At 35.8% G+C, this 25394-nt stretch overlaps 3 protein-coding genes and 1 long non-coding RNA gene across 6 annotated transcripts; 1 reads left to right on the top strand and 3 right to left on the bottom strand.

Moving 5' to 3' along the window:
• Positions 1–1797: 1797 nt before the first annotated feature.
• LOC137012499 (uncharacterized) lies at positions 1798–7123 on the bottom strand. The gene is made up of 5 exons (XR_010893574.1): positions 6532–7123; positions 3634–3727; positions 3423–3485; positions 2217–2305; positions 1798–2087 (listed from the first exon to the last, which is right to left on the bottom strand). It is a non-coding gene; the product is annotated as an uncharacterized lncRNA (long non-coding RNA).
• Positions 7124–11936: 4813 nt separating this feature from the next.
• On the bottom strand, positions 11937–14895 carry LOC137012498 (sialidase-3-like). The gene is made up of 3 exons (XM_067375757.1): positions 14554–14895; positions 13894–14142; positions 11937–13540 (listed from the first exon to the last, which is right to left on the bottom strand). The coding sequence occupies exons 1-3, from the start codon at positions 14608–14610 to the stop codon at positions 12632–12634; spliced, it is 1215 nt and encodes a 404-aa protein (XP_067231858.1). The 5' UTR covers positions 14611–14895; the 3' UTR covers positions 11937–12631.
• A 352-nt stretch (positions 14896–15247) lies between these two features.
• neu3.1 (sialidase 3 (membrane sialidase), tandem duplicate 1) lies at positions 15248–18465 on the bottom strand. 3 transcript variants are annotated; one of them, XM_067375735.1, is made up of 3 exons: positions 18351–18465; positions 17870–18089; positions 15248–17241 (listed from the first exon to the last, which is right to left on the bottom strand). In XM_067375735.1, the coding sequence occupies exons 1-3, from the start codon at positions 18389–18391 to the stop codon at positions 16276–16278; spliced, it is 1227 nt and encodes a 408-aa protein (XP_067231836.1). In that variant the 5' UTR covers positions 18392–18465; the 3' UTR covers positions 15248–16275. The 3 variants fall into 3 exon arrangements, with proteins under 3 accessions (XP_067231836.1, XP_067231839.1, XP_067231838.1); XM_067375738.1 differs by having other exon boundaries at positions 17870–18022; positions 18351–18451; XM_067375737.1 differs by having other exon boundaries at positions 18355–18432.
• A 214-nt stretch (positions 18466–18679) lies between these two features.
• xrra1 (X-ray radiation resistance associated 1) lies at positions 18680–25285 on the top strand. Its single transcript, XM_067376404.1, has 18 exons — positions 18680–18769; positions 18879–18995; positions 19370–19524; positions 19637–19708; positions 20809–20881; positions 20961–21058; positions 21174–21322; positions 21562–21669; positions 22354–22499; positions 22639–22685; positions 22861–22995; positions 23101–23194; positions 23291–23409; positions 23500–23760; positions 23844–24000; positions 24099–24214; positions 24339–24444; positions 24883–25285. The coding sequence occupies exons 2-18, from the start codon at positions 18902–18904 to the stop codon at positions 25038–25040; spliced, it is 2088 nt and encodes a 695-aa protein (XP_067232505.1). The 5' UTR covers positions 18680–18769; positions 18879–18901; the 3' UTR covers positions 25041–25285.
• Positions 25286–25394: the final 109 nt, after the last annotated feature.

Below are 25394 nucleotides of genomic sequence, written 5' to 3'. Positions count from 1 at the left end.
TTCTTCTGCGGCAGCACTAAATTCAACCTATGTGCGTAACAATGCACAAAAAGTGCATGTGAGCAATGCACTTTCACACGGGCCCTCACACCCCCTCAATGCCCACTCATACAACTTGCACTGTCATATATTTGACAAATTAAATTTGCCTCTGGGTTGTACTTCTGAATTACTTTCATTAACACTTCAGAAAGTGATTCGGCATCTCTGTCTGCACTAACATCGTGGAAATCTTTCACAAATAGCGCCACTGTCATTCACATATGGCAGAATGACTGACAGCTGGCATTGTAGTGGCATCTGCTTGAATGGCAAAGAAATCAGTTGACTGAATTTCTTGATCTATTTCATTATTTACCACAGTGGCTATACTCTCAATTAAGTCATTTTGAATTGATTTTGAAGTACCTTTGAAAATGGTTGATGTTTTCAGATGCTCTGCAAGTGCTGGGTTAAAGTGCTCTGAAAAGGTTTCTAAAAGTTGTACAAAATTCCCCTTGTTTTTACTAATAGCACTCATCAAGACCACGAAATGTGTGTTCTTGTTGGCCCAAATACAGAACAGCAATGATCAGTATGCGTTAAAGATCACAGTTTTTCCGCAAACTGCCCGTTGTGTCGCTGTGCCCCAATGGCAGCGGCCTGGCTGAGTGCCTCATCAATTCTCACCCGCCCGAACAGCTTCAGTTTAAGAGCAGATATATGGCTCCTAGACTTTGCATGTACTTTCCGTAGCTCTTGCTAAATTCGTATATATATGTAAATATATATTTGACTGATATGTTGATTTTTGTTTATTTTTCTCCCTTTTCCTTGTGTAATCAGATCATTGGTTCTGTGTCTGTAAGTATTCTATTTGTCACACATTCTCAGTTTTTGCATTATCTCAGTTTCTTTGCACCATACAACTGTATTTTCGTGAACATTTTGCTTATGTTATCTGTTAATATTTTGAGTATCACATTTTTAAAATGAGATTATCCTCATCCACTTAACAAATACTGTATTTGTCAGTACAGTGGTGTCATATGTAGCCTACATTCTCAGATGTTATTGTACATAGAATCCTGAATAAAAGTTTTAAACTGGGTTTTGACCATTAGAAAAAAAAAACTGAAAAAACTGGAGAAAAAAAAACAGTACTGCACACTCAAAAAAATGTTTTATTAACATTAATATAATTTTTTGAATCTATGTAAAATTTTTGTGTTGTGACAACACAACTGAATGAGGAAGAATCTATTTAAAATAGTAATGTCAAATCAATTCAATTGCTTGCCTGTAACTTAAACTTGTTAAGTTTAGTGGACATGCTTTAGTTTATTTAAAACCAGCCAAATATGTTTCATTCAACCAACAAAAGGAGATTTGTTTCAAATAACTCAATTCAATTATGGACAGTGGTTCCATCCAATTAGGTTTTGTTACTTTAACTCAGTGATTTCTATTTAAAGTAACTCCCTTCAAAGCAGCATTTATTTGTGTGTGATTACCTTGTAGAGACAAAAAAAAAGACAAGATATGTAACAAGTTATCAAACTGTATTTGTCAGTTGCGATAAACTGTGTTTTAAACAGCCTGTTCAGTCATTACATTCAAGAATCTTTAAACTTGTGCAAATGCTTTTAACAGTCTGATGTAAAAGTAATTTTAGATAATGTTAGAATCAAAAGACTTCTGCAAACTCAGAAAGTGAAAATTAACCTGGAAAAAAACAAAAACAAAGGATAAATACAATTAAATATTTTTTTTTTTTTTTTTTTTTTTTTTTACAAATTTACAAAAAAAGAAAAAGTGTCCAGATGGTAGTTTCCTCTTTAGTGCACTTTATTGGATAACTTGTTGCCATCAACTTTTGCAGTGCTTTGAAAGTATACCTGAATCCAGGAGGATAGCTCAAATTCAGTCCATATATTAGTCCCATCAACATGGCTGTATATGGCATATGGGACACTGCTAAGGTCTGAAGAACCTTTTGCCTCCCTAACACCACTCCAACATCTGCTAGGCTCTTTTCTATATCTGCACCTTCCAGTCTTGTGAAATAAATCCCCATCAAAGTCTTCTGAATCGCCTCCTGTCCTGTCCTAGTGTGGATATTTAAAAAACAAAAAACAAAAACAAAAACAGTACTCTTAAATTCCTGTGTATTAACTTTAACAAAGCATTTAGCATCCTTGAAAATAAACAACATTTTAAAATGCACATATACTCACCATATACAGATCAGACTGCTAGGGCCTTCTTTCATGTAGACACAGAGAGATTTGATTATGCACTCTCTCTTCAGTTCAATGTCACCATTCTAAAGATGCAAACAACAACAACATTACCCAAATATAGCCTTTACCCTTTAAATTTAAAATAATTCACCTTTCCATAAGATTACCCTGCCATTGCTCCCACATACTCAACCACTTTCAGTTATCCATCCTCCTCATGCTTTACATCAGGGGTGTGAAAGCTTGCTCCTAGAGGGACTGTTCTGCGGAGTTTAGCTCGACCCAAATTAAATGCACCTGAACCATCAATGTTTTTTGGAATTTTCAAATAAGAACAAAGTGTTAAACTTTCAGGCTGTTGCACTGGGGTAAGTTAGAGCTAAACTCTGCAGAACATTGTCCATTAACAATAGTGTTATACATGTAACATCTGTCAGTTACTTTGCATTTATTGTATTTATCATGGTAATAAACAATCTTATTATATCTGTTTTTATGCATGCTCATGACCATAACCCCAGTGAGAGAATATTGTTTTAAAGGGTTAGTTCACCCTAAAATTAAATTTCTGTCATTTATTACTCATCCTCATGTCATTCCACACCAGTAAGATCTTCGTTCATCTTCTGAACACAAATTAAGATATTTTTGCTGATATCCCAGGGTATCTGATCCACTCAAAGGCAGCAACGTCATTGCACCTTTTGACGTCTAAAAGGTAGTTAAAAATATTGTTAAAGTAGCCCATGTGACTGCAGTGGTTCAACTTTAATGTTATGAAGCGATAAGAATACTTTTTGTGGTCAAAAACAAAAACATTATGACTTTATTCAACAATTGGAACTGTCATCCTTGTTTACATCTGAATGCCAACTTAGTATAGGCTGAAGCTGAACACGTGCATTTGATGCTGACACAGGAGTCAGCCAATAACGAGCTGGTTAAACCACTGCAGTCACGTTGACTATTGTAACCATGTTTTTAACTACATTTCTGAACGTCAAAAGGTGTAATGATGTTGCTGCCTATGAGTAGATCAGATACCCTCAGATTTCATCAAAAATATCTTAATTTGTGTTCTGAAAATGAATGAAGGTCTTACCGGTGTGGAACGACATGAGGGTGAGTAATGACAGAAATTTAATTTTTGGGTAAACTAACGCTTTAATTCAAGATTTTGTTGAGTGTAGTTCTTCATACCTGTGTAGTGGGCACCAAGAGCACTCAATTTGCAAACATCAGTTTTCCAGAGCATCCATCCAGCTTGACAACGAATGTTGACACCAATGGGATAAATTTAAAACAAAAACGTTATGAAGAGCAGCTTTATCAGTTTTATTGAGCCAAGCCATGGGTTCTAACTAACTACTTTTATTAAAACCTAAAAAGACAAATACAGTGATTCACTTACCTTAGCCAAAACGCCATTTTCTCCTTCAATAAACTTGTGACATTCCTTTATTTCACCAAAGACAGTGACGAACTCCAAAAACCATGATGAAAAACTGTCATAAAAAAGTAATATCAGATAAAATGTCAAAATGTATGCATCTGCAAGGTGAATGTAGCATTATTTGTACTTGCTTCAGAGCTTCAGACAATTTTACTAGGACTTGCATAGCTTAGAAACTACACTGGGAGGTTTTAGGAGATAAAATGCTTTACCCTATTTTCAGACTAAAATGCATATTTTAGCTGTTTTAACTGAAAGCAAATTGTACGGATACATCTTAAAATATGTGGATGTCATTGTTTTATCTAAAGATGCACAAAGCTACAATGATTTGAAATAATGCCTAATCCTGGTTTAGCCTAAGCCCTGTCTGTGAAACCAGGCCTTAATATACTAAGACTGTGATAATTAAAGACCAAACTCTGAAACACAATTCCAATAAAAGCAGATGAGCCCTAAATATGAACGCAATGCGTTTAGTTACACGATAAGCGTTTTCCTCCCATGTTTTACACGCTTAACATAGCTATTAATACCGAAACAGCAATCTAAAAATATCAAATTCTGATGATGATGATAGCCTAAACCACCTGCTATTCGTGCAGATTAACCTAGAATATGAACTAAGCGCGTTGCATTCATATGATGGATTCATCTGCACATTTAGTTTATTAATATGGTGCGTACTGAGTTTTAACTTTTAATATCACTGTCTTAGTGCATGAAGCCACATAAAACTTTTTCACATAAAACTTTTTCATCCACTTTTGACAAGTATGTTACAAATAAACACGCATCTTTCAATCGCATGGAATAATCCATTAATGGCGCAATAAACAAGTTTAACACAACAGGGCTCTCAAGTTTTGAACTGAGTTCAGAGTGAGATTTCAGCGGCGACGGGGGTTTGGGTGGGGACGGGGGTCTGATATGAAAAATGACACATTCGTACAAATAAAAAAAATATTTATTTAATTCAGCATTTTTGTGTGTATGTGAGTGAGTGAGTGAGTGAGTGAGTGAGTGTAAGAGATAGATAATGGTAATATAATCATACACATTATATTGTTGTTTTTCCTCAACATTGTAATGTGAAACAATACATGGTAACCATATTCCGACTCTAGTGTACCTTATGTACATTACGTTCGGCACGATAACTGGCGCGCTCTGCTTTACTAGTGTTTTTTCCGCTCGCTGCTTGAGCCTATAATGCTTTTGTTCTTTAGGCCTATATTTTTGTTTACACATAATGTGTAATGTTTTAAACTGAATGAAAACCTTAAGATAAAACACAAACTTGTTGTGTATATTACCTAATCATAAGTTTGTTCAGAAATGGTGACGACAACTTGAATAAAAAATAAAAAACGTCTCTCATTTTCTCAAAATAATCGTAATTTAAAGCTGCTGTCCGCGATTTTTGGCCCTCTAGCGGTTAATAGGGTGACCACCTGTCCCGCTTTGCGTTGTACCGCACAGCATTTTGACCCAATGTCCCGCACGTCGCATATTGAGAAAATGTCCCGCATTTTCATCAGTCTGTTGGTTTTCACTTATAATATTAAGAAAACGTGCATGCGTGCTTTTGCCTTTTTAAGAAAGCATTTTATTTATTCTTTTTGCTGCGTAGTTTTTCACCTACCAGCGCTTCGACAGAAGTAACATCCCAACAGCCCTTTTTTAAATCCTATCCAGTGGTTGAAAAGAAAGGAGTAAACACGGTCACTAGTTGGTTGTGACGGCTGTCAATCCAAATGTGGAGCGGAGTTGGACTTGGTCAGAACTGTTTCAAAAATAGGGTGACCAGACCGGTTTTTGGTGTTCTGTCCCCGGAAATGTCCCCGTTTTACATATTGCTTAAAACAACCCGCATATACATTGCAAAAAGACCGACGAGCGTAGGCTACAGCAGCCTGCTGGAGAAATTGTGTAGTGATCATGTTTTCCAACAGAGGGGGCTGTGCAGCTTGGAAAAAGGCCCATCACTACTAGCCAGTCAAGTTCACGTAAAAGTACTCTGGACAAACTGTTAACTAACCTACCAGCTGCCTGGACACAAATATTCCCCAGCAATTTGATGAGATGACTTACTGTACTCATAGGATATGGTCCCACATCGATCACGATCAGTCTGTAGCCAGATGTGAATCAATGTGACTGACAGATGTCCTCCTCTGTAGCTAACTACTTCAGCGAGCATCTGAATCAGTGCGCGAGCCCGTGAATCACAGAATGTGTCGTTGGAATCAGAACATAACTATTTTTGTGGCGGGAATATCTAAATCTTACCCGGATACAGTAATTCTATTTTCTGATTGGCTGTTCGGTAGCTATATTTTTTTTATTAGATTAACTGGTGCATGGCAGGGCCTTCTACTCTATGGGGAACTCGCTTGATTCCTATAATAGCGGCGCAACTTGTGCATTATCCTGGAGATTTGTCTGCGTGAGAAATACAAGGTGTGGCGTGTGAGCGTGTGAACGGGTTGAAATGCGCGTGTCTCACGCCCAATGCGTGAGAGCCCTGTTATTTTAACAAAACAGATTGGGGTAAAACCAACAGTGCTGCAAAACCATTTTTTTGAGAGCAGGTTTCTTGTCTCGGAGGCATGTCTATAACAAATGTATGCTAATGTCACACTGTACAAGTTGTTTTATTAAGAATTAAGTATGTATACTGAAGGTTTTATGTCCCACTTGAACTTTCTTACCTACAGCTAATGTGCTTGGTTTAGGCATATCAGTAATCAGTAATCATAATCAGAAATCATAATCGTAAAGGGGAAGTCAAGAGACACTGAGGCTGTGAAGATGGACTTATGTGTGACACCTATGCTGCAAGGAAATAATTACCTTTTGTTATTTTTTTTAGCAGCTCAACCCTCATTTCAGCTCTTTTGGGAAGAAAGTTGATGGAGGCGATGTTGTAATTTTTGCATGGTTCTCACGGCCAACAGGACATGTGCAGAGCTCCAAATCCATGTCCACTGTATAGGTGTGCTCTGATGTGGAGAAGTGAAATGAAGACATAAAATACAGATATATTAGATGTTTCTCAATTCTAAGAATTCAAAGACATACACACATCTTTGTAAGAATTGAGATGCAATGATCTTGTTGCTCAACTAACCGTCCCAGTACATTTTAAGGGATAGCACCACTGTTACGGACAGAGGGACCAGAGACACAGATAAAACATAGATGGGTGTTTATTGACAACAGCAAGGTGAATACAGTGATGCAGGTAAGTGAAACAGGTGATATGAACTCTGCAGAGAGGTAACTGGTGATGATACTGTCCTTTATCTTACAGGAACGTGGATCTTGGAAGGATGGGTGATCGTCGATGGAGTGAACACACGTAGGATGTAAGTAGACCCACAAAGACAATGAAGCACGGAGACTGAGGAAACACGCTGGAGTGAAACAGGTAGGAAGCTTTGGGGTCTTGGAGATCAAACACAATAAAACCATGCACATTATAATGCTAGTAAAAGTGTGAATATAAGGAAACGATCCATTGGCATTTCTCTCAGCCATGGTGCCTTCATCTTTGCTGATCTGATCCCCAGGTAAAAAAGTAGTATACTTTAATGTATTTGAAATATGAATGAAGTACATGAATTATAAAACAAGTATACTTCTACTTGTTGTACTTTATTTAAAGAGTATTTGATTTGTACTTTTTAAAAGTATACTTCAAAAAAGATGTAATTAAGTTCAACTTAATAGTCCAAACAGTAAGTATAATAATTTATCAGTAATCAAATTATTTTTGAAATGTACTTTTTGAAAGTGTACTTTGTTGTTAATGTATTTTAAATAGTATTGAAGTTTATTTTTTTTAAGTGTATTAAATTTGACATACTTAGAGTGGCAATTCAGTGTACTTATGGGAAGTATATATTTTTTGGAAATTAATTGTTAGTATACTTTTTTTAAAGTGTACTATGTTCTCACTTCATTAGAAGTGTGACTTCTGTACACTTTATACAGTACACTCTAAAATAAGTGTATTTTTAGTGGCATATCAGAGTACTCTCATAAAATATGTTAAAATACAAAAATGTATAGTGGTAATTTAGTGTACTTTTAGTAAGTACGCTTATTTGTAATACAAAGTATAATTTATTAAAGTGTACACTGATTTCACTTCATCTGTAGTGTAATCTTAGAGTCAGTCTGTTGTTCGTTATCTGGCCGGACTCGGTGTTCATCTTCAGTTCTCTCTTCACAGCAGTTCAGTCAGTGTACTGTTTGAGTACATGAATTACTCGGGGATATTGGTTTGTTTGAACTCAGAGGGAGTGTCAGCCACATTAAAAAAGTTAACAGCTTAAGTCATTTGTGGATTAATGTGTATTGGAGACGCGAACCGTTTAAAACGATTCAGTTCGATTTGGTGAACTGGTTCAAAAAGATCCGGTTACATCGAATGATTCGTTCGCGAACCGGATATCATCACAAACTGCTTTGTTTTGAACTCTCTCTCACAACAGATACGGAAAAGAAGACAATGCTGAATAAAGTCGTAGTTTTTGCTATTTTTGGACCAAAATGTATTTTCGATGCTTCAAAAAATTCTAACTGACCCTCTGATGTCACATGGACTACTTTGATGATGTTTTTCTTACCTTTAGAGCTCTCGGACTAAATCTAAAATATCTTAAACTTTGTTCCAAAGATAAACGGAGGTCTTACGGGTTTGGAACAACATGAGGGTAAGTTATTAATGACATAATTTTGCTATTTGGGTGAACTAACCCTTTAATTTGAAGAACATGCATGTTCACGTTATGTCTTGGAATACAGACCTGACTTCCCAGATTACAAATTTGAAAATCCACTTAACTCTGCCATTTTTGATTTTCAAAACAGAAAAGTTCAAGTTCTTGTTTTAGCATGTTCATTTGTGCACTCAATACTTGGTCGGCAGCACATATTACAGCAAATGACTTGCTCCTAGCACAAATTACAGCATCAGTGAAGTGTGGCATGGAAGTGATCAGCCTGGCACTATTGGACCTTCAGATCATCTGTATATTGTTGGATCGACTGTTTCTCATCTTTCTCTTGAAAATATCCCATAGATTCAGGTCAGGCATGTTGGCTGGCCAATAAAACACAGTAATATCATGGTCAGCAAACCACTTGGAAGTGTTTTTGCACTGTGGGCAGGTGCTAAAGTCCTGCTGGAAAAGGAAATCAGCATCTCCATAAAGCTTGTCAGCAGATGGAGGCATAAAGTGCTCCAAAATCTCCTGGAAGATGGCTGCATTGACGTTGCACTTGATAAAACACAATGGACCAACACCAGCAGATGTCACGGCCCCCCAAATCATTACTGACTTCAGAAACTTCCCTCTAGACTTCAAGCAGCTTGGATTCTGTGCCTCTCCAGTCTTCCTTCAGACTCTGGGACCATGATGTCAACATGAAATGCAAAATTTACTTTTATCTGAAAAGAGGACTTTCGACCACTGTTCACTGTCCAGTTCTTTTTCTCCTTAGCCCAGGTAAGATGCTTCTGACGTTGTTTCTGTTTCAGAAGTGGCTTGGTAGTCCTTTTCCTGAAGATGTCTAAGTGTGGTGACTCTTGATGCTCTGACTCCGGCTTCATTTGACTCATTTTGAAGCTCTCCCAAGTGTTTGAATCGGCTTTACTTGACCATATTCTCAAGCTTGTGGTCATCCCTGTTGCTTGTGCTCCTTTGCCTACCCAATTTCTTCCTTCTAGTCAACTTTGCATTTAATATGCTTTGATACATCACTCTGTAAACAGCCACCCCATTCAGTAATGACCATCTGTGACTTACTCTCTTTGTGGAGGGTGTCAATGATTGTCTCCTGGACCATTGCCAAGTCAGCAGTCTTCCCCATTAGTGTGGTTTCAAAGAACAAGAGATACCCGGAATTTATACTGTAGGGATGGTCATTTAATGAAACTCAAATGTAAATATTCTAATATTTTGAGATACTGGATTTTGGACTTTCATGAGCTGTATGCTCTAATCAACAAATAAAAAAAAATAAAAAAAAATAAAAAAAACTTTTGAAATGTTTTACTTTACATGTAGGGAATCTAGTATAAATGAAAGTTACATTTTTTTAAATAATTTACAATGAAAAAATGAACTTTTTCACGATATTCTAATTATATGACCAGCACCTGTAGATATGCATGTGTAGTAAGTTGTTTGCCATTGTTCTGTTCCCGGCATTTCAGAGAAAGTCGACTGTTCAAGGTTCCTCCTTTTGCCAATATCTGCTTTTGTGTGTTACTTTAGTGTTAATAATAAAGATCCTTTTCTGAAATGCAATTTGTAATCCGTTGATTTAATGTATTTGAACTGAATTGTAATGTAATACACTTGTAGTGTAATACCAACATTCATGCTTAAGTATAACAAAATGGGGATAAAATTACAAATGAAATGTACTTTCAATTTGTTTCTACCTTACACTATAATAACATTGCACTGAAAGTACGTGTCTATGATGTTTAGGTTGTAATTGAACTTCACTTCAAAAACATTATTATTGTCATAGTGGGACACTTTAAAAGCACTAAATATAGTTAGGAAGTGCATTTGTAGATCACTTGAAATGTTACAGAGGCATACTAAATTAACTGTTTATAGTAATTATAAGTATGATAGCAGTATGCACAAAATGTACTTAAACACAACTATAATTTGCACTGCAATGCCTTTTTAAGTGTATTTACATTAGAATAGCAATACAATGCAATTGTACTGTAAGTGTGCTTAATTGCTCATGAATCTTGATTTTCATTAGTGTATTTTAGTGCACTTGAAGTTTAAAAAAAGTTGTTCCATTTTAGTATACAATTTACACTAGAAGTGTAGTTAAATAGATGTTAAGTTGAAGTTAATACATAATTGAATACACTTAACTATACTTGGATTTGACGAAAATAGTACAAAATGTAGAAAATATACTTAGTACACTTTATTAAAGTATATTTTTAATATAATTCTTTTTCACCTGGGGAGTCTTGAGTAGATGACGTCACTTGAGGGAGGCGTGGCCAGGCCTGCTGAACACGCCCCACATCAAAACAATGCAATAAAGAGAAATGCATAGTAAAGTGAATTGCAAAGGGAAAACGGTATCGCAAGCACAAGCTTGCCTGAATCGCAGAATAAAAGGAGCGTTGCAAATTAATAGGTGTGACTATGGGAAATATGTTGCAGACATAAAATAGGATCATTGATTTTTGCAATTAATTATATCTTTATTTTCTTTATTTTTGTTTGCAAAACAACTTTTTGCTCAATACTTTATTTTCCTTTGCAATACTTCTTTTGCAATGATATGTGGCTTTAAATTGACTCCATCTTGCCCCCTATGAACATTAAGATCTTGGGATTAACACCTTTAGTGTTCCACTATCCTGCTGCACAGCATTAATCATACAAGACTCCAGACAATGCCTTCACTATGCTTTCATCACGGCTGGGATGATCTCAGACCAGTTTCAGAGAAAATCCCACCGGCAAAAGAATACGACAGTTGTTATAGAATAGACGCATGGCAAAGGTGACATGATTAATTTCATTTTAAATTTTTCTACAATGTGATGGGTTCTTCTTTTGTAAAATTCAGCAAACCCTTTTGTTACTACATACCCATGTAGAAGGCAACGTTCTCAGAACCTTGCGCAATGTTCCCTAAAATTTCTCTAAAGGTGACGAAAATTCCAAACCTTTCCAGAACATTACGGAGGTTCCTAAAATGTCCTCTTTTGGTAATGAAAGTGCTGCAGTTCAGGTTCCTTATATGACTACGGGGACGTTCCATTTTGGTTATTTTATGGTCACGAGAGAGCGTTACATAGAGGACATTTGGGAAGTTATCAGAACGTCTTATAGAAATAGTCCCCTAAACATTCCCAAAACGTTTTGAATGTTCCCTGAAGGGCCACAAAATAATGTCCCCCAAACCCTAAAAGAACTCCACATCAATAAAGGCTGTGTTGGATAAAAAAAAAAAAAAAAAAAAAAAAAAAAGAAGCTCTACTTGATTTTTTGTTCTGTTCTGTTTTATGTAACTGTTACGTTTCAATCAACTACATGTCATATGGCTATCATCCAGCAAATATCTGGGGATCTTCCAAGTTACTGCCCATCCATAGTGATTTGACTCTTTAATAGCTACAGATGAATTCCATCCACTGGGACCCTTATGGACACTCAACTATGACAGATACCAACCAGAGGCATGCAAGGGTTGCATTCACTTTTATTTATTTCACAAGTTTGCAAAACAGATTTGTCATGTTGTCCAAGATAGAGGGTTTTAGACTCAACTCAAGCACTAATAAAGGACTACGTTTGTAACAACTAAAGAGAAATAAAGCATAAGATGAGGTGACAGAAGAACTGTCACGGTAGTGAGGAAAGCAGCTGGCTAAGTAGTTTTGCAAAAGAAAAATACTGACATGAGCAACAAAAATGCAATAATGACACAAAACTGCTTTGCATAATTATTTATGGATATTTTTGGCTAGATGACAATACTTCAGAAAGTATTTTGATGACCTGCACTACTGTTGAAATTGGTAAGTCGCTTATGCTCACCAAAACAGCAATTATTTGATAAAAAATAGTAAAAATGTGAAATCTTATTATAATTTAAAATAACTGTTCTCCATTTTAATAATTTATTCCTGTGAAGGCAAAGGTGATTTTTCATCAGCCATAGCTGTCCTTAGTGTTATATTTATTATTATTAGCAATGTTGAAAACAGTTGTGCTGTTTGACCTACTGACCTTTTGAACTGCAATGTATGATCTTCATATTTTGAAATGATTATTATTCATTTTGTGAGTACTTGTCTATTTTATTTTTTAGCATTATTTTAATCATTTGCAAACTAAAAGAAAATTACTTTTTTGTTTTCTTTGCAGTCTCATTCAGCGCCCTTGGCCTAAATAATGTCACAGAGTTTAAAAAGGACAAAGGCTATCCCTTCAACCTCACTTCTCTCTCCACATTCCATTAGACAGGCAAAGTGTTTTCCATCCCCACACTGAGCCAGATCTGAGTATCCACTTGGACCATCATGGATGATTAATTTACAATCCTCCCATCCAGAGGCATCCCACGGGGTTTTATTCAAGTAGACGCCAAGGCACGTTCTCTTGCTTGGATTGGTTGGATGGCAATAGAGTAGCCATGTTTTTTCAGGCGCTTGATCAGGGGCAAAACTAAACACACTTCCTTGGCAACCATGTCCGGTCTCCGTCAGCTTATGTACAGATGAAGGATTTTCAAAAGCTTCTCCGTTACTCTCACTTAGAGCCTCAAATCTGTAGCCAGATGTACTTCGAGCATTGCAGTACAGTGTACTGTTACCTTCGTCGTCTATGATCTCAGCCATCTGACACTCACAAGACTCACCATCCATACGTTTTCCTACTTGCCAAGTGCTTCCTTTATCATCACTGTAGAATGCGAATGCATGTGATGTGGGCTTACAGTTGAGTGAGTGGCAAGGATATACATAGGCTGGGATAATCAGTCTCCCGTTCTTCATTTGAACACCATGTCCTGGTCCAACAGCAAAGGTGGCCCAGTCCTTCACCTGCTCACCGATCACATCTGCTGTCAAATCTGTAATATGGCTCCAGGTTTTGCCAGTGTCCTTACTGGTTATGTAACAAAGTCGTGCCTGATTCTTATTTTTATGTATTTGTTTGTGTTCAGAAACCCCAACAGGAACAGTGATGAAAAACAGAAAGAGGGTCTTGGAATCTCTCTCATAGACCGGACATGGATTCATGCTGCGGTGGTTTGGTTGACAAGCTGAAGAGAGCAACTCATGATCACCATTCCACTGAAAATATAATTATAAAATAATAATAATAAACATTATAATGATAGTATTCAGTTTTTATTAAAAATGTGTTTGCAAATCTTGAGCATAATCTTTGCATTTTAATACATTATATGCTACTCACTAAATAAATGGACATGAAATATTGATTTGAGTTGAGATTATTTTATAATTATACCTGTATGTTACCTTGAAACATTCACTAAGAGAGAGAAAAAAGTGTACATTAAAATGTACAAAACATGCGGCGTAGCAACACTGCAAGATTATTACAGGCCTAATATAAATACCGAAGCTCGAGAGAACTATGTACAAGACTAAATAATAATGTAAATATTAATATAAAGTCTCACCTCAACTCTTCCATCCTTCCATATTCCTTTTCTCATCACAAGGACATCTGCATCCGTGTCGTCTGCAGTTTTCCGCTTTTCAGCAAAAGCAAGGAAGGTTTGATCGTCACTATCATAGAAGAGAGCTGGAATTCTGTATGTCACCTGCTTTCTTTCAGAGTTGTGTTGCTCCTGTTTGAATAGTGTTGTTACTGGAAATGGCCTTGGTTTGCTTCCTGGTTGTGTTTTGTCCATTATTAAATTTAAGTCCTAAAAATAGAATAAGCAGTTTTATTTTAGCACCTTTATGTGGTGAAGTCGGAGTTTATCGAATATTTTTGCTGTACCCTGTCCTTCCTTCATTTGGCTATTCTTTCCATATCCATAGAGAGACTAAATTGTGCAACGTGTGTATTTCCCTTACTTGGATCAAATTACAAGCAGAATCACAATGCCACGAAGCACATGCACAACAAATAATTTAAGTAAATGATAACAACATGAAAGCAAAAGTGACGGTTCGATGCTTGCCGTCTTGAGGCGAAAGTTACTTTTAGCAAAACTTTCTCCCGTTGTTTTTCGGGGACAATCTGTAGCTCTTTTAAAGCCTGCATATGCCAGAACTACATAGCAACGTGACACAAGTTAATATGATACCGCATGAATGAACTTCATACTCACAGAAATGCTCTTTTCTGCTACACAAGTGAAAGTAGTACTGCAGACTAGGCTACCCATTTACTGCTACCGTTACCCGAAAACAAACTTGATCTTACACACGCTGGATCTTTTTTTTTTTTTAAACGCGTAATACAACATTTAACAATCCCTATCCGTGTGCTTAAATGTTTATTTATACAAATATCCAGACTATTTAGTTGTGCTTAAGTGTTTATTTATAAAAATATCCAGTTTTTCAGTTTACTGTACAAGGTCATGGTAACAGGAGGACTGACAACTTAAGATCGCCCCCTACTGACATATCTAACAAAATATATGATGAAATGTTAAAGAGACTTTCAAAGAGTTCAAATCCTGAAATGATACTGAATAATGCACAAGCTGGGAGGAAGACAACTTAAAATCGTTTTAATATTATATATTAGATTGAAATATGATTAAAATCACCACACTAAAATTATCCATATTATTTCTTAGTGTTGTAGTCAAGACCACCTAGACCAAGACAAGTCCAACACTTTGGGGGGTTGAGACCAAGACCAAGGCAAGTCGAGACAGAGTCCAGACCAAGACAAGACTAGCACTCCTCAAATTCATCTGAAAGATCCACATTTACTGAGTTTTTTCTTTTCAATAATTTTTATTTTTAATCAATAATTACAGTTAGAATAATATGACACTATACAGAGCTGTTACCAATCAGTTGAAATCACTAGCAAGAAAATTAATCTTTACGCTGCAGAGGTGGAGCACAAGTTGCATCTGAATTGGTAGAATTACAAATGCATAAATGATGGTGAGATTAATGTTAAAAAAATACAATTTTGTTTATTGAACATTTGTAAAAACAAAAACAACAAAAAAAACAGTATCACGTTTCCAATTGTGCTCATATTTGTGAAGCATCCCTCTTTCTTGTGATTTAAAGGGTTAGTTCACCCAAAAATGAAAATAGTGTCATTAATTACTCCTCCTCATGTCATTCTACACCCGTAAGACCTTCGTTCCTCTTCGGAACACAAATTAAGATATTTTTGATAAAATCCGATGACTAAAGTGAGGCCTCTATTGAGAGCAAAGCACACTGAACCTCTCAAGATCCATAAAGGTACTAAAGACATATTTAAAACAGTTTATGTGACTACAGTGGTTCAACCTTAATATTATAAAGCAACGAGAATACTTTTTGTACGCCAAAAAAAAAACCCCAAAAAAACTAAATAACGACAGTTTGGCATATATGTGTGTGTTTAAGTGTATCAATCACCTGTTTTTATTGCACAAGCATAATTAGTATTTTAAGTTTAGCATGCAGTTATGCAGTCATTTCAGTGAATGCTCTCAAAGGGTTATGACATACAAATGAGCAGTGACCAACTTTAAGTCCTACAACTAAGGTCAATAGGCATATAATAGGCATATGTCTTATATTACAAAAAATAAATACAAGGTAAAGCATGTCTTACATGTATCAAGCCAGTACCAATAAAGGCATAATTCAATTATCACAATAACAGCTTAATTTTTTTATATCAGGACAGTTTCATGATTTCAAGAGCTGCTGGGATTCATCTCAGATAAATTTATCTGAATTCAAAATACTGCTATTTTCTCACCTGTTTTTTGTAACCTTGCAGAAAAATCTAAATCTAACCCAGAAGCAAATGTAAAAAGATCCCACAGGAAGTCCTAATAAAGTTTATCATTTACTCTTTCATCATTTCAAGTGCACAATACATCGCTAAGCTTGAATTCTACAAAGGCTATCTCTTCAATCTCACTTTTTTCTCCACACTCCATGAGGCAGGCAAATCGCTCCTCACACTGCGTTAAGTCCGAGTATCCACTGGGACCCTTATGGATGATCCATGGTCGGCTCCAACCAGAAGAACTCAAGGGTGATTTATTCAAGTAAACGCCAAGATCCCTCCTTTTCTTTTTATTAGTTGGATGAGAGTAGAGTAACCAAGTTTTTGTGTCTGACTGCGTCAAGCAATCACTTGGTTTCTTCTCCTCTTCCTCCGACGGCTCGGGCACAGGGAAGCTCAACACGCTACCCTGGCAGCCGTGATGGGGCTCCACCAGTTTCATTGCAACATGAGGGTTGTCAAAAGCTGCTCCGCTGCTTTCACTTAAAGCCTCTACTCTATGGCCACGTGTACTACGGGCATTGCAGTACAAATGACTCCGATCAGCATGGTCTATGATCTCAGCCATTTCACATTCACAGGATTTCATTTGGATTTTCCCGCCCATCTGCCAGGTGACACCGCAATCATCACTATAGAATGATAAAGCATGAGACCTGACTATGAGTGGAAAATGAAAAGGAAAACACCTACAATGTATGTAATAAGCATAAGCTGGAATGATTAGTCTTCCGCTTTTCATCTGAATCCCATGTCCTGGTCCAACTGCAAAAGTAGCCCAGTTGCAAATCTCATCTCCGATAACACTATCTGTTAAATCTGTTAACTTGCTCCAGTTCTGGCCATAGTCTGTACTAGTAATGTAACACAGCCGGGCTTGGTTCCTACCCGTAGCAATCTGGTGATACTCTGTGGTTTCGCCCGATATGCAGACAAAGAACAGATAGATGGTTTTGGATTTCCTCTCATAGACTGGACAAGGATTCATAGTGCGATGATTTTTCAAACAGGCAGAAGATAGTGTCTGAACAGGAGACCACTGCAAAAAATGACAATTCATTAAATTGCATATTTAGAATGATAAACATATTATTGTTCAAAAGTTTGGGCTTGGTAAGATTTTTCTTATGTTTTAAAAAGGAGTCTCTTATGCTAACCTAGGCAGCAATTATTTGATCAAAAAATATAGTAAAACAGTAATATTGTGAAATATTATTACAAAATAATATAACTTCTATTTGAATATATTTTAAAATGCAATTTATTCCTGTGATGGCAAAGCTGAATTCTCAGCAGCCATGAATCCAGTCTTCAGGGTCACAAAATTCTCATTCTAATATGCTGATTTATTGGTCAAGAAACATTTCTTCTTATTAATATCAATGTTGAAAACAGTTGTGATGGTTAAAATATTGATATATTTTTCTCAGGATTCTTTGATGAATAAAAAGGCAAAAGTACAGCTTTTAAATAAAATATCTTTTAATAATGTAAAAGTCTTTACTGTCACTTTTAAATGTTTTAATACGTCCTTGCTGACTAAAAGCAATTTATTTACTGCCCCCAATAAAAAAAAAATCTTACTGACCCCAATTTTTTTATCAGAAGAGTATATTATTAAATATAAATACATTTATACATATACTGTATATGAAAAATGTAATTACTTGAAGGGATCCATTTTGCAGTGAGCCTCTCCTCATGACCAACACTTCTGCATCACTGTCACGTGGAGATTTGCGCTTTTCAGCAAAGGCAAGGAAAGTCTGACCATCACTGATGTAGATAAGAGCAGGAATTCTGTATGTTTTACCATCCTTCTGTTGGAATAAAGCTGTTCGTTCAGGGAGAGCTTGCTGGAGTTTGGGGTAGCTTTTTGACGCCATGCTGTCAATCATTCCAAGGCAAACAAACATATAGGTATATATGACACGTAATGTAATGAGGTAGACTTTGAACTTTCTGGCGTGTGCGTGCACAAATATCTAGAAACGTTTTGTTTTTGAGACGTCTTGAGAAAATACTGGTCCTGCTGAACGGGAAATATTTAGTCAAGGTTCAGTGGTTACTTACATATGCATAGTTAAATCAACCGATACAACGTCAAACCCTATTAAAAATATTAAGGCGAAAACGGACAATACCTACATACAATCTGTACAGTTCGCCTTCCATATATTGCATCTCATTAGCAATCCGCTGGAATTTACAGTATTGTGTGAGGAAGCTCCCCGTCACCAGCTTCCTCCACTGCGGACAGCTGGTCTAGAGGTCTAGAGAGGAAAGAGGAAACTAATGCATTGTGGGACATGTAGTTCCGAACCATCAAGCACGCTGTAACTTATTCCAGTCACTTGTATTCATTCAGTGGGCTCTTGAATAACTTTTTGTTCTATCAATGTACGATTTTCAACTTGTATTCGTTGAGTTCAAATCTCAACAGAGTCAGTAAACACTTTAAGAGCACTACATTTCCCATATCGCTTAACTACGGTTGCTAAGATACCATCCAAGACAGACTTCATGCATTGTTTATTCGGTATGGATCTCAGTGGCTCCGAGTTAACGTAAGTTACGTTTTTAGAGTTACTAAATAGTACTTAATCTTAACGTTTCTGGTTAACTGTTTGTTTGGTCTGTATTTTGTTGCGTAACTGTTCACAACTTGTTGTCTAGGAGATAACAGCTCGCTGAAAGACATGACAGGATTGGGGATTTACAAATTTGACAATGGAGAAAGTTACCCTTCAAATTGTTTCCCAATAAGATCATATTTTCATCCAAGAAACGAAGGTGATTATTATTCCTGTGATGGCAAAGCTGAATATTTCATCACTCATTACAGTCTTCATTGTCACATGATCCTTTAGAAATCATCCTAATATTCTGATTTGGTGCTCAAGAAACATTTCTTATTAGCTTTATTATTATTATTATTTTTTTAGGATTATTTGATGAATAGAAAGTTCAAAAGAACAGCATTTATTTGAAATAGAAATTATTTTAACAACTGTCATTTTTTATTTGATCAATTTAATGCACCCTTGCCGAGTAAAAGTATTAATTTATTTTACTGACTATGGTGGCAAACATGCCTCTGAACTCTTAGCATATAAAATAAATAGTTGTATTTATTAAACAGTGCACTGTGATATTTATTTTTAAAGGGGCAGGACACTGGCTCGTAGCACACAGAAATACATTGGAAGAGGGAATATCAAAAAGAAAAAATGTTTCAGGATCATGTTTTGAAATGCACTCTGGGAAGCATGAAAAGGGAAGACCAGCGAGTGCAAGCAACACTTTAGATGCTCAACTTTTAGTAAGAATGCTTTAAGAATCATTAACTGTTTGCTATTAATTCACTCTTTGGTCACACTGTGAAACTGATGTTCAATATCTCTCACTGAACACACACTTCCACTATACTTCAGATTAAACTGCATTGTGTGGATAAGCCCTCCGACCTCTGTTCTGTTAACATCAGTGGCCAGCATTTGCAAACGGTAAGCCCTGTATAAAACACATTATTCAAAGTTTATTTGTTAGTTTAAAGGGTTAGTTCACCCAAAAAGGAAAATTCTGTAATTTATTACTTACCCTCATGCTGTTTCACACCCGTAAGACCTTCGTTAATCTTCGGAACACAAATTAAGATATTTTAGTTGAAATCTGATGGCTCCATGAGGCCTCCATAGGGAGCAATGACACTTCCTCTCTCAAGATCCATAAAGATAATAAAAACATATTTAAATCGGTTCATGTGAGTACAGTGGTTCAATATTAATATTATAAGGCGACGAGAATATTTTTGGTGCGCCAAAAAAAAAAAAAAAAAAAGGACTTATTTAGTGATGGCCAATTTCAAAACACTGCTTCAGGAAGCATCGAAGCACAAATGAATCAGTGTATCGAATCAGCTGTTCGGAGCGCCAAAGTCACGTGATTTCAGCCGTTGGCAGTTTGACACGCGATCTGAATCATGATTCGATACACTGATTCATTTGTGCTCCGATGCTTCTTGAAATCGGCCATCACTAAATAAGTCATTATTATTATTATTTTTTTGGCGCACCAAATATATTCTCGTCGCTTTATAATATTAATATTGAACCACTGTACTCACATGAACTGATTTAAATATGTTTTTAGTACATTTACGGATCTTGGGAGAGGAAATGTCATTGCTCCCTATGAAGGCCTCATGGAGCCATCGGATTTCAACTAAAATATCTTAATTTGTGTTCTGAAGATTAAGGAAGGTCTTATGGGTGTGAAACAATCGCATGAGAGTGAGTAATAAACAGAATTTTCATTTTTGGGGGAACTAACCCTTTAAGCCAGTGGTTCTTAACCAGGGGGCCTCAGGAAACTTCCAACAGAGCATCAATGACTTGAAATGTTTAAAATAAGAAATAAACAAGCTTTAAAATAAGCTGAAACAACTTAAATTTTAGATATTAACTTGGATATTGGATATTATTATTTATGGGTATTATTGTGGACAGTAGTGGGCCTTGGAGTCAAAAAGTTTGAGAACCAATGGTTTAAGCCACATCTGTCATTATTTCACAGAAGGACTTTTCTTTTTTTTTTTTTTTAACAGGTGAAACTTGAAGGTTTGGAACAATTTGATAACATTGCTTACATAAATGCCTCTGATAACCATTTAACTTTAGGTAATACATTTTTTTTAAATAAAATATATATCGGACTATATATACACACAGTATAGTTTATTTATTTTTTCCCCCCTAGAATCTTTTGGCAGGTTTCCTGCACTGAGGGAATTGGACCTGTCACTGAACAGCCTCCATAACTTTGAGATTCATGCTGAAGAATTCCAGAGATTGGAGGTGAGTTTGCTTAAGGTTGTGATCATATTCTGCTCTTAAATAATTAAAGCAGATGTCAGAATATGTGTGAACATTGTTATGATCAAAAAGCTTGACATTATTTTTTCCCCCCCAGGTTTTGGATTTATCTTTTAATAACATAACAGGAGAAAGTATATTAAATCTAAGCCTGTTAGCACGTTTGAAGGTGCTCCATCTAACTGGAAACCAACTGCAGATGCTTCCACTTAATATGGCTGGACCTTCTACCTGCCTTGTAGAAAAGTAAATGTTTACTACTTTAGTTTCTTTAAAGACTTTATCTAAGCAGCACATGTTCTTATAAATGCTTTGCTTAGCCTTTATTTTAAAAGCATTGACCATTAAATCACGACTCGTGTGTGACTTTTAGCCTAAATTTATAAACATAGAATCCATAGTTCCTGAGTTTTGTAAAAGAACTACACACAAAGATTCAGTTGAGTTTTGAATGTTTAAAATTACCCTTTTTTCCTCTTTCTTAGGAGCACACAAGAGGGTTCCTTGCAATTTCAAAAACTAGAAGTATTGATGCTTGATGACAACAAATTATCATCTCCAGAAGTGTTTATGAGTCTTGCTAACTTACAAAGGTTAGTAAGCTGTTTCTAGAGTAATATGTGGCATAACTCTGGAGATTCTGAAGTGTTCAAATGAATTCATTTCATCCAGCAAGACGATCATTTAACTAGTCCTGCATTACATGTGGCAGGTGATTAGGGAATGTAGTAGAAGAATCATATTTATCATATTTATTTATTTTCTGAAAACAATCTTCATGTATCTATGTAATAATAATTTGTCAAAATAGCGATATTATTTTGCACAAAATCATCATACCACACAGCATTCAATACTTTTATTCTCTTACAAGAATACAATTTTAATAATCCTAATGTTCTAAACAAAATGTGCACTCATTACAATCAGTTATTAGTAACATTCGGTAGTCTATCAAATCAGTCTAGTTTATTTCATTTTTCTTGGTGGAGACTGACCCCTTGTGGCACAGCCACAAAAATGTTCTTTTAGAATTTTAAACGAAACAGTGCTTTAGCACAAGAAATTACTTGTGTTGTAAATATTACTGTGTTTAAGTGATTAGAGGGCTCTGTTTTGATTTTAAATTTATAAATTATAAATGTATTAACTAATAAATAAGTAAAATGCAAAATGACGATGCTCACGTTTGACATTTTATTGTTTAGGAACCATTTAAGTGATTCTCACTTTCTCTTTTAAATGAGTTTTTCTTACTTTACTTTTTATGTGTTTAGGCTCCGTCATCTAAACCTACAAGGAAATTATATCTCAGGAGTACCATTCTTAGAACAAATGGCAACATTACAAGATGACCAGACAGGCATTATTCCACAGAGCATCGGACAGAGCATAAGCCTGATGAATGACAAGAGGATAAAGTGTTAGTATATATATTAATATTATTATATATTATATTATATATATTATTATATTTAATAATAATAATAATAATAAAAAAAGCATTTTAGGTTGGAAAACAAGTGTTTATATGTTAATTTTTTCCTTTCTCTGCCAAATAGTCTCTGAAATCACTATGAGCCAGCAAAAACCAGAAAAAACATTGGAAGTAGGATTGGATGTCTCCTGTTTATATTTATATATATATATATATATATATATATATATATATATATATATATATATATATATATATATATATATTTTTTTTTTTTTTTTTTTTTTTTTTCAGTTTATCATGGTTATTCATCAGAATTTTATAATGTAACCTGTATATCCAATAGGAGGACCAAGCATATCATGAAATGCATTCTGGTCCCTTAAAATACTATGATGATCAGAAAAAGGAGGATAGAGGCTCTTTGGATCTCTGTCTACCTTTTCCAGAACTTCGTCATCTGAATTTGGCCAACAATGAGGTCTGTGTATTTTCTACTGGTTAAAAAAGCATTTGATTTTCTACAAACAGAGACAGCCGAATGAAGTCATTGACAGCAGAGCTATTTGCCACTTTTTCCCTCTAGATAGCTGAGGAAGAGGCATTGTTGCCTGTGGCATTGTTTCCAAAGCTCAATGAGCTTGTTATTCACTCAAACCCCTTGACAACACAGAGAAGTGGTAAGCTCACACATCCTCGAGTAGGCTCATTGCTATGGTGTTAAATGAACTAAATCTTACACAATGCACATCTTCTTTCTGTGTTTTTCAATACAGGCGACCCACCAATGCTGACCTGTTTTCTTCAGGACAAGCTGGGTGTTGAGATAACACGAAAAAAGACAACGGCTCGCATTAAGCGACATATTAAACTCCCTGTCAATTCTAAAAGAAAGGTGTCGCAAATTTAGAAGTTTGTATTTTGTACTTAATGTTTTTGAAGTAAACCTTTTCAGAAGCAGTTTACCTTCCACTTACATTTTCAGGTGAGATCTACAAATGTTCCAAAATTTCCTTCGATCGTGGCAAATCAACATGCTACAGAACCACTCTGCCCAAAGAAAAATACTGGAGAAGATAGTCCTCTACCCTCAGAGTATGGATTAACGCATGTTTTTGGCTTATCGTCTCAAATAAGCATTGAAGATGAGGAAGACATTGCCATGGGCCAGGAGCATTTAGACTTGACAAGTGCAGACACATCCTTTGAGACGAATCAAAACGCAGAGCCGTTCTTTGTGACAGAGGTATTTTTTGTACCTAAATCTACACATCAAGACTTGTGCGATGTGCATGTTAGAAAACTTTTTTGTTTTATTTCATTTTCTAGATTAATGGCCTAAATGAATCTGAATACCAAGAAGAGCTGGATGATGCAAAGGAAACCAACCTGGAGATGAAAAAAGCCATAGCATGTCCAGAAAAACTGATTGGTTACGAAATCTTGCTTGATGACTCATCTGAACCAGAAATGCCTGAGATTTCTGGTAAGAATTTTCTTAAAATCTTTGGTTGACCTGTTGCTTTATTTGAATCAGTGCCGATTTGTTTGTTTGTTTGTCGTCATTTATTTCTCTTGACGCAGGAATTCAACATGCCGTTAGGGATTTGGAGCACACGCTCAAGAACCTGCTTGTGTACAGAGATTCTAAAGCAAATCTGGAGCTTCCTCAGAAGCCGTACACCGAAAGAGAGAAAAGGGTCAGTGGTCATTCATTGGCTCTATACTGTGCAGTCAGCATGTAAACCGAATTAGATATTAATGCCATTATTGAATCCTAGGTCATCTTTTATGAATAACACAGCAGGAACATTCTTTTCACAGATTAGAAATCTGCCACCTTTGGGACCAAAGAAGTCTAAGGGAGAAAAAGTTGAGGAACTTCTCACCCAAATAAAGGAGATGAAAACAATAAGCAAAGTTCCCTTAGGTAACAGATGCTTCCTTTGTCATTTTATAGCAGGCTTTACTTACACTTATTTATTAAAATGACAAAACCAAGATGGAACCTAGTGTAATTAAGCAAGTCAAGCCTAGAGATGCTATTTCAGAGGACATATTTTCCAACTGAGCACGCAAATAAATGTCATCATTAACTAGCAGGTCACCGCAGAGATGTTAAAGTGATTGTGCGGCACTGTTTACTTTGAAATGCTCTATTTGGCTCTGCAGCTGCTCCTCTATTATTTCAACACTTAACAGATTGCTAGTGTGTTGGACTGCGCAGCATAAATGAACTTCAGTGCAATGATTGTGGATAATGCATCTAGGAAACCTCCAAACTACTTTTAATATGAATAAATTGAAATGTAATGTAGCCTTGCTCATTGAACAATATTAAATGCAGCTTCATATATTCTCTATCCAGATAATGTACTTAAAGGAGGGAATGATATTTGTAAGAGAGAATATGAAGAAGCACTAACTTTGCTGAAGGACATGAAAAGGAAGTACAGGACGGCCCATTTGAAAAGAGTGGAACAAGCAGCACAGATTGAGACTGAGAAGACATGTAATCTAAACTAACAGGTGCTTTACTTTCTGCTTTTTCATGAATCAGTTTACTAGAGACTGCAACAAATCACTATTAAGATATTGGAGAGATGGTGACAAATTGTGATTTTTTGTATTGATTACAAATAAACAGTATATGTCATTTCTGTCAGATATATAGAGTTTGGGTTATTTATTCTCATCGTGTGCTGAAAACTTACATTTTTAGAGGTATTTGTTTTACTCATATTCTTTGACATGAACAGTATATTCCCTTAGGGATCACCTCAAAGAAGCATTTTTCATATCAAGATTTGGTCACTGGTTATTTTATTATGGCAAGAGTTAGATCGTTAGGTCTTTTGAGTGTTTTGACACAATAAAATA

The sequence above is a fragment of the Chanodichthys erythropterus genome, chromosome 22, assembly GCF_024489055.1.
Source record: "Chanodichthys erythropterus isolate Z2021 chromosome 22, ASM2448905v1, whole genome shotgun sequence".
Lineage (NCBI taxonomy): Eukaryota > Metazoa > Chordata > Actinopteri > Cypriniformes > Xenocyprididae > Chanodichthys > Chanodichthys erythropterus.
The sequence above is the reverse complement of the archived record's forward strand: the minus strand, read 5'-3'. Positions and strand labels throughout refer to the sequence as shown.

Bases quoted from the DNA above. Each gene is read 5' to 3' on its own strand.
- xrra1 (XM_067376404.1), top strand. From the start codon at position 18,902: ATGACAGGATTGGGGATTTACAAATTTGACAATGGAGAAAGTTACCCT. The intron at 19,709-20,808 runs GTAAGCCCTGTA...TTTTTTTAACAG, and splicing joins GTGGCCAGCATTTGCAAACG to GTGAAACTTGAAGGTTTGGA. The intron at 23,195-23,290 runs GTAAGCTCACAC...TTTTCAATACAG, and splicing joins CTTGACAACACAGAGAAGTG to GCGACCCACCAATGCTGACC.
- neu3.1 (XM_067375735.1), bottom strand. From the start codon at position 18,391: ATGAGATGCAATATATGGAAGGCGAACTGTACAGATTGTAT. The intron at 18,090-18,350 runs GTAGGTATTGTC...AATGATTGACAG, and splicing joins GCGAACTGTACAGATTGTAT to CATGGCGTCAAAAAGCTACC. The intron at 17,242-17,869 runs GTAATTACATTT...CATTTTTTGCAG, and splicing joins TGCAAAATGGATCCCTTCAA to TGGTCTCCTGTTCAGACACT.
- LOC137012498 (XM_067375757.1), bottom strand. From the start codon at position 14,610: ATGGGTAGCCTAGTCTGCAGTACTACTTTCACTTGTGTAGCAGAAAAG. The intron at 14,143-14,553 runs GTGAGTATGAAG...TTCTATTTTTAG, and splicing joins TAGCAGAAAAGAGCATTTCT to GACTTAAATTTAATAATGGA. The intron at 13,541-13,893 runs GTGAGACTTTAT...TTATATTTTCAG, and splicing joins GGAAGGATGGAAGAGTTGAG to TGGAATGGTGATCATGAGTT.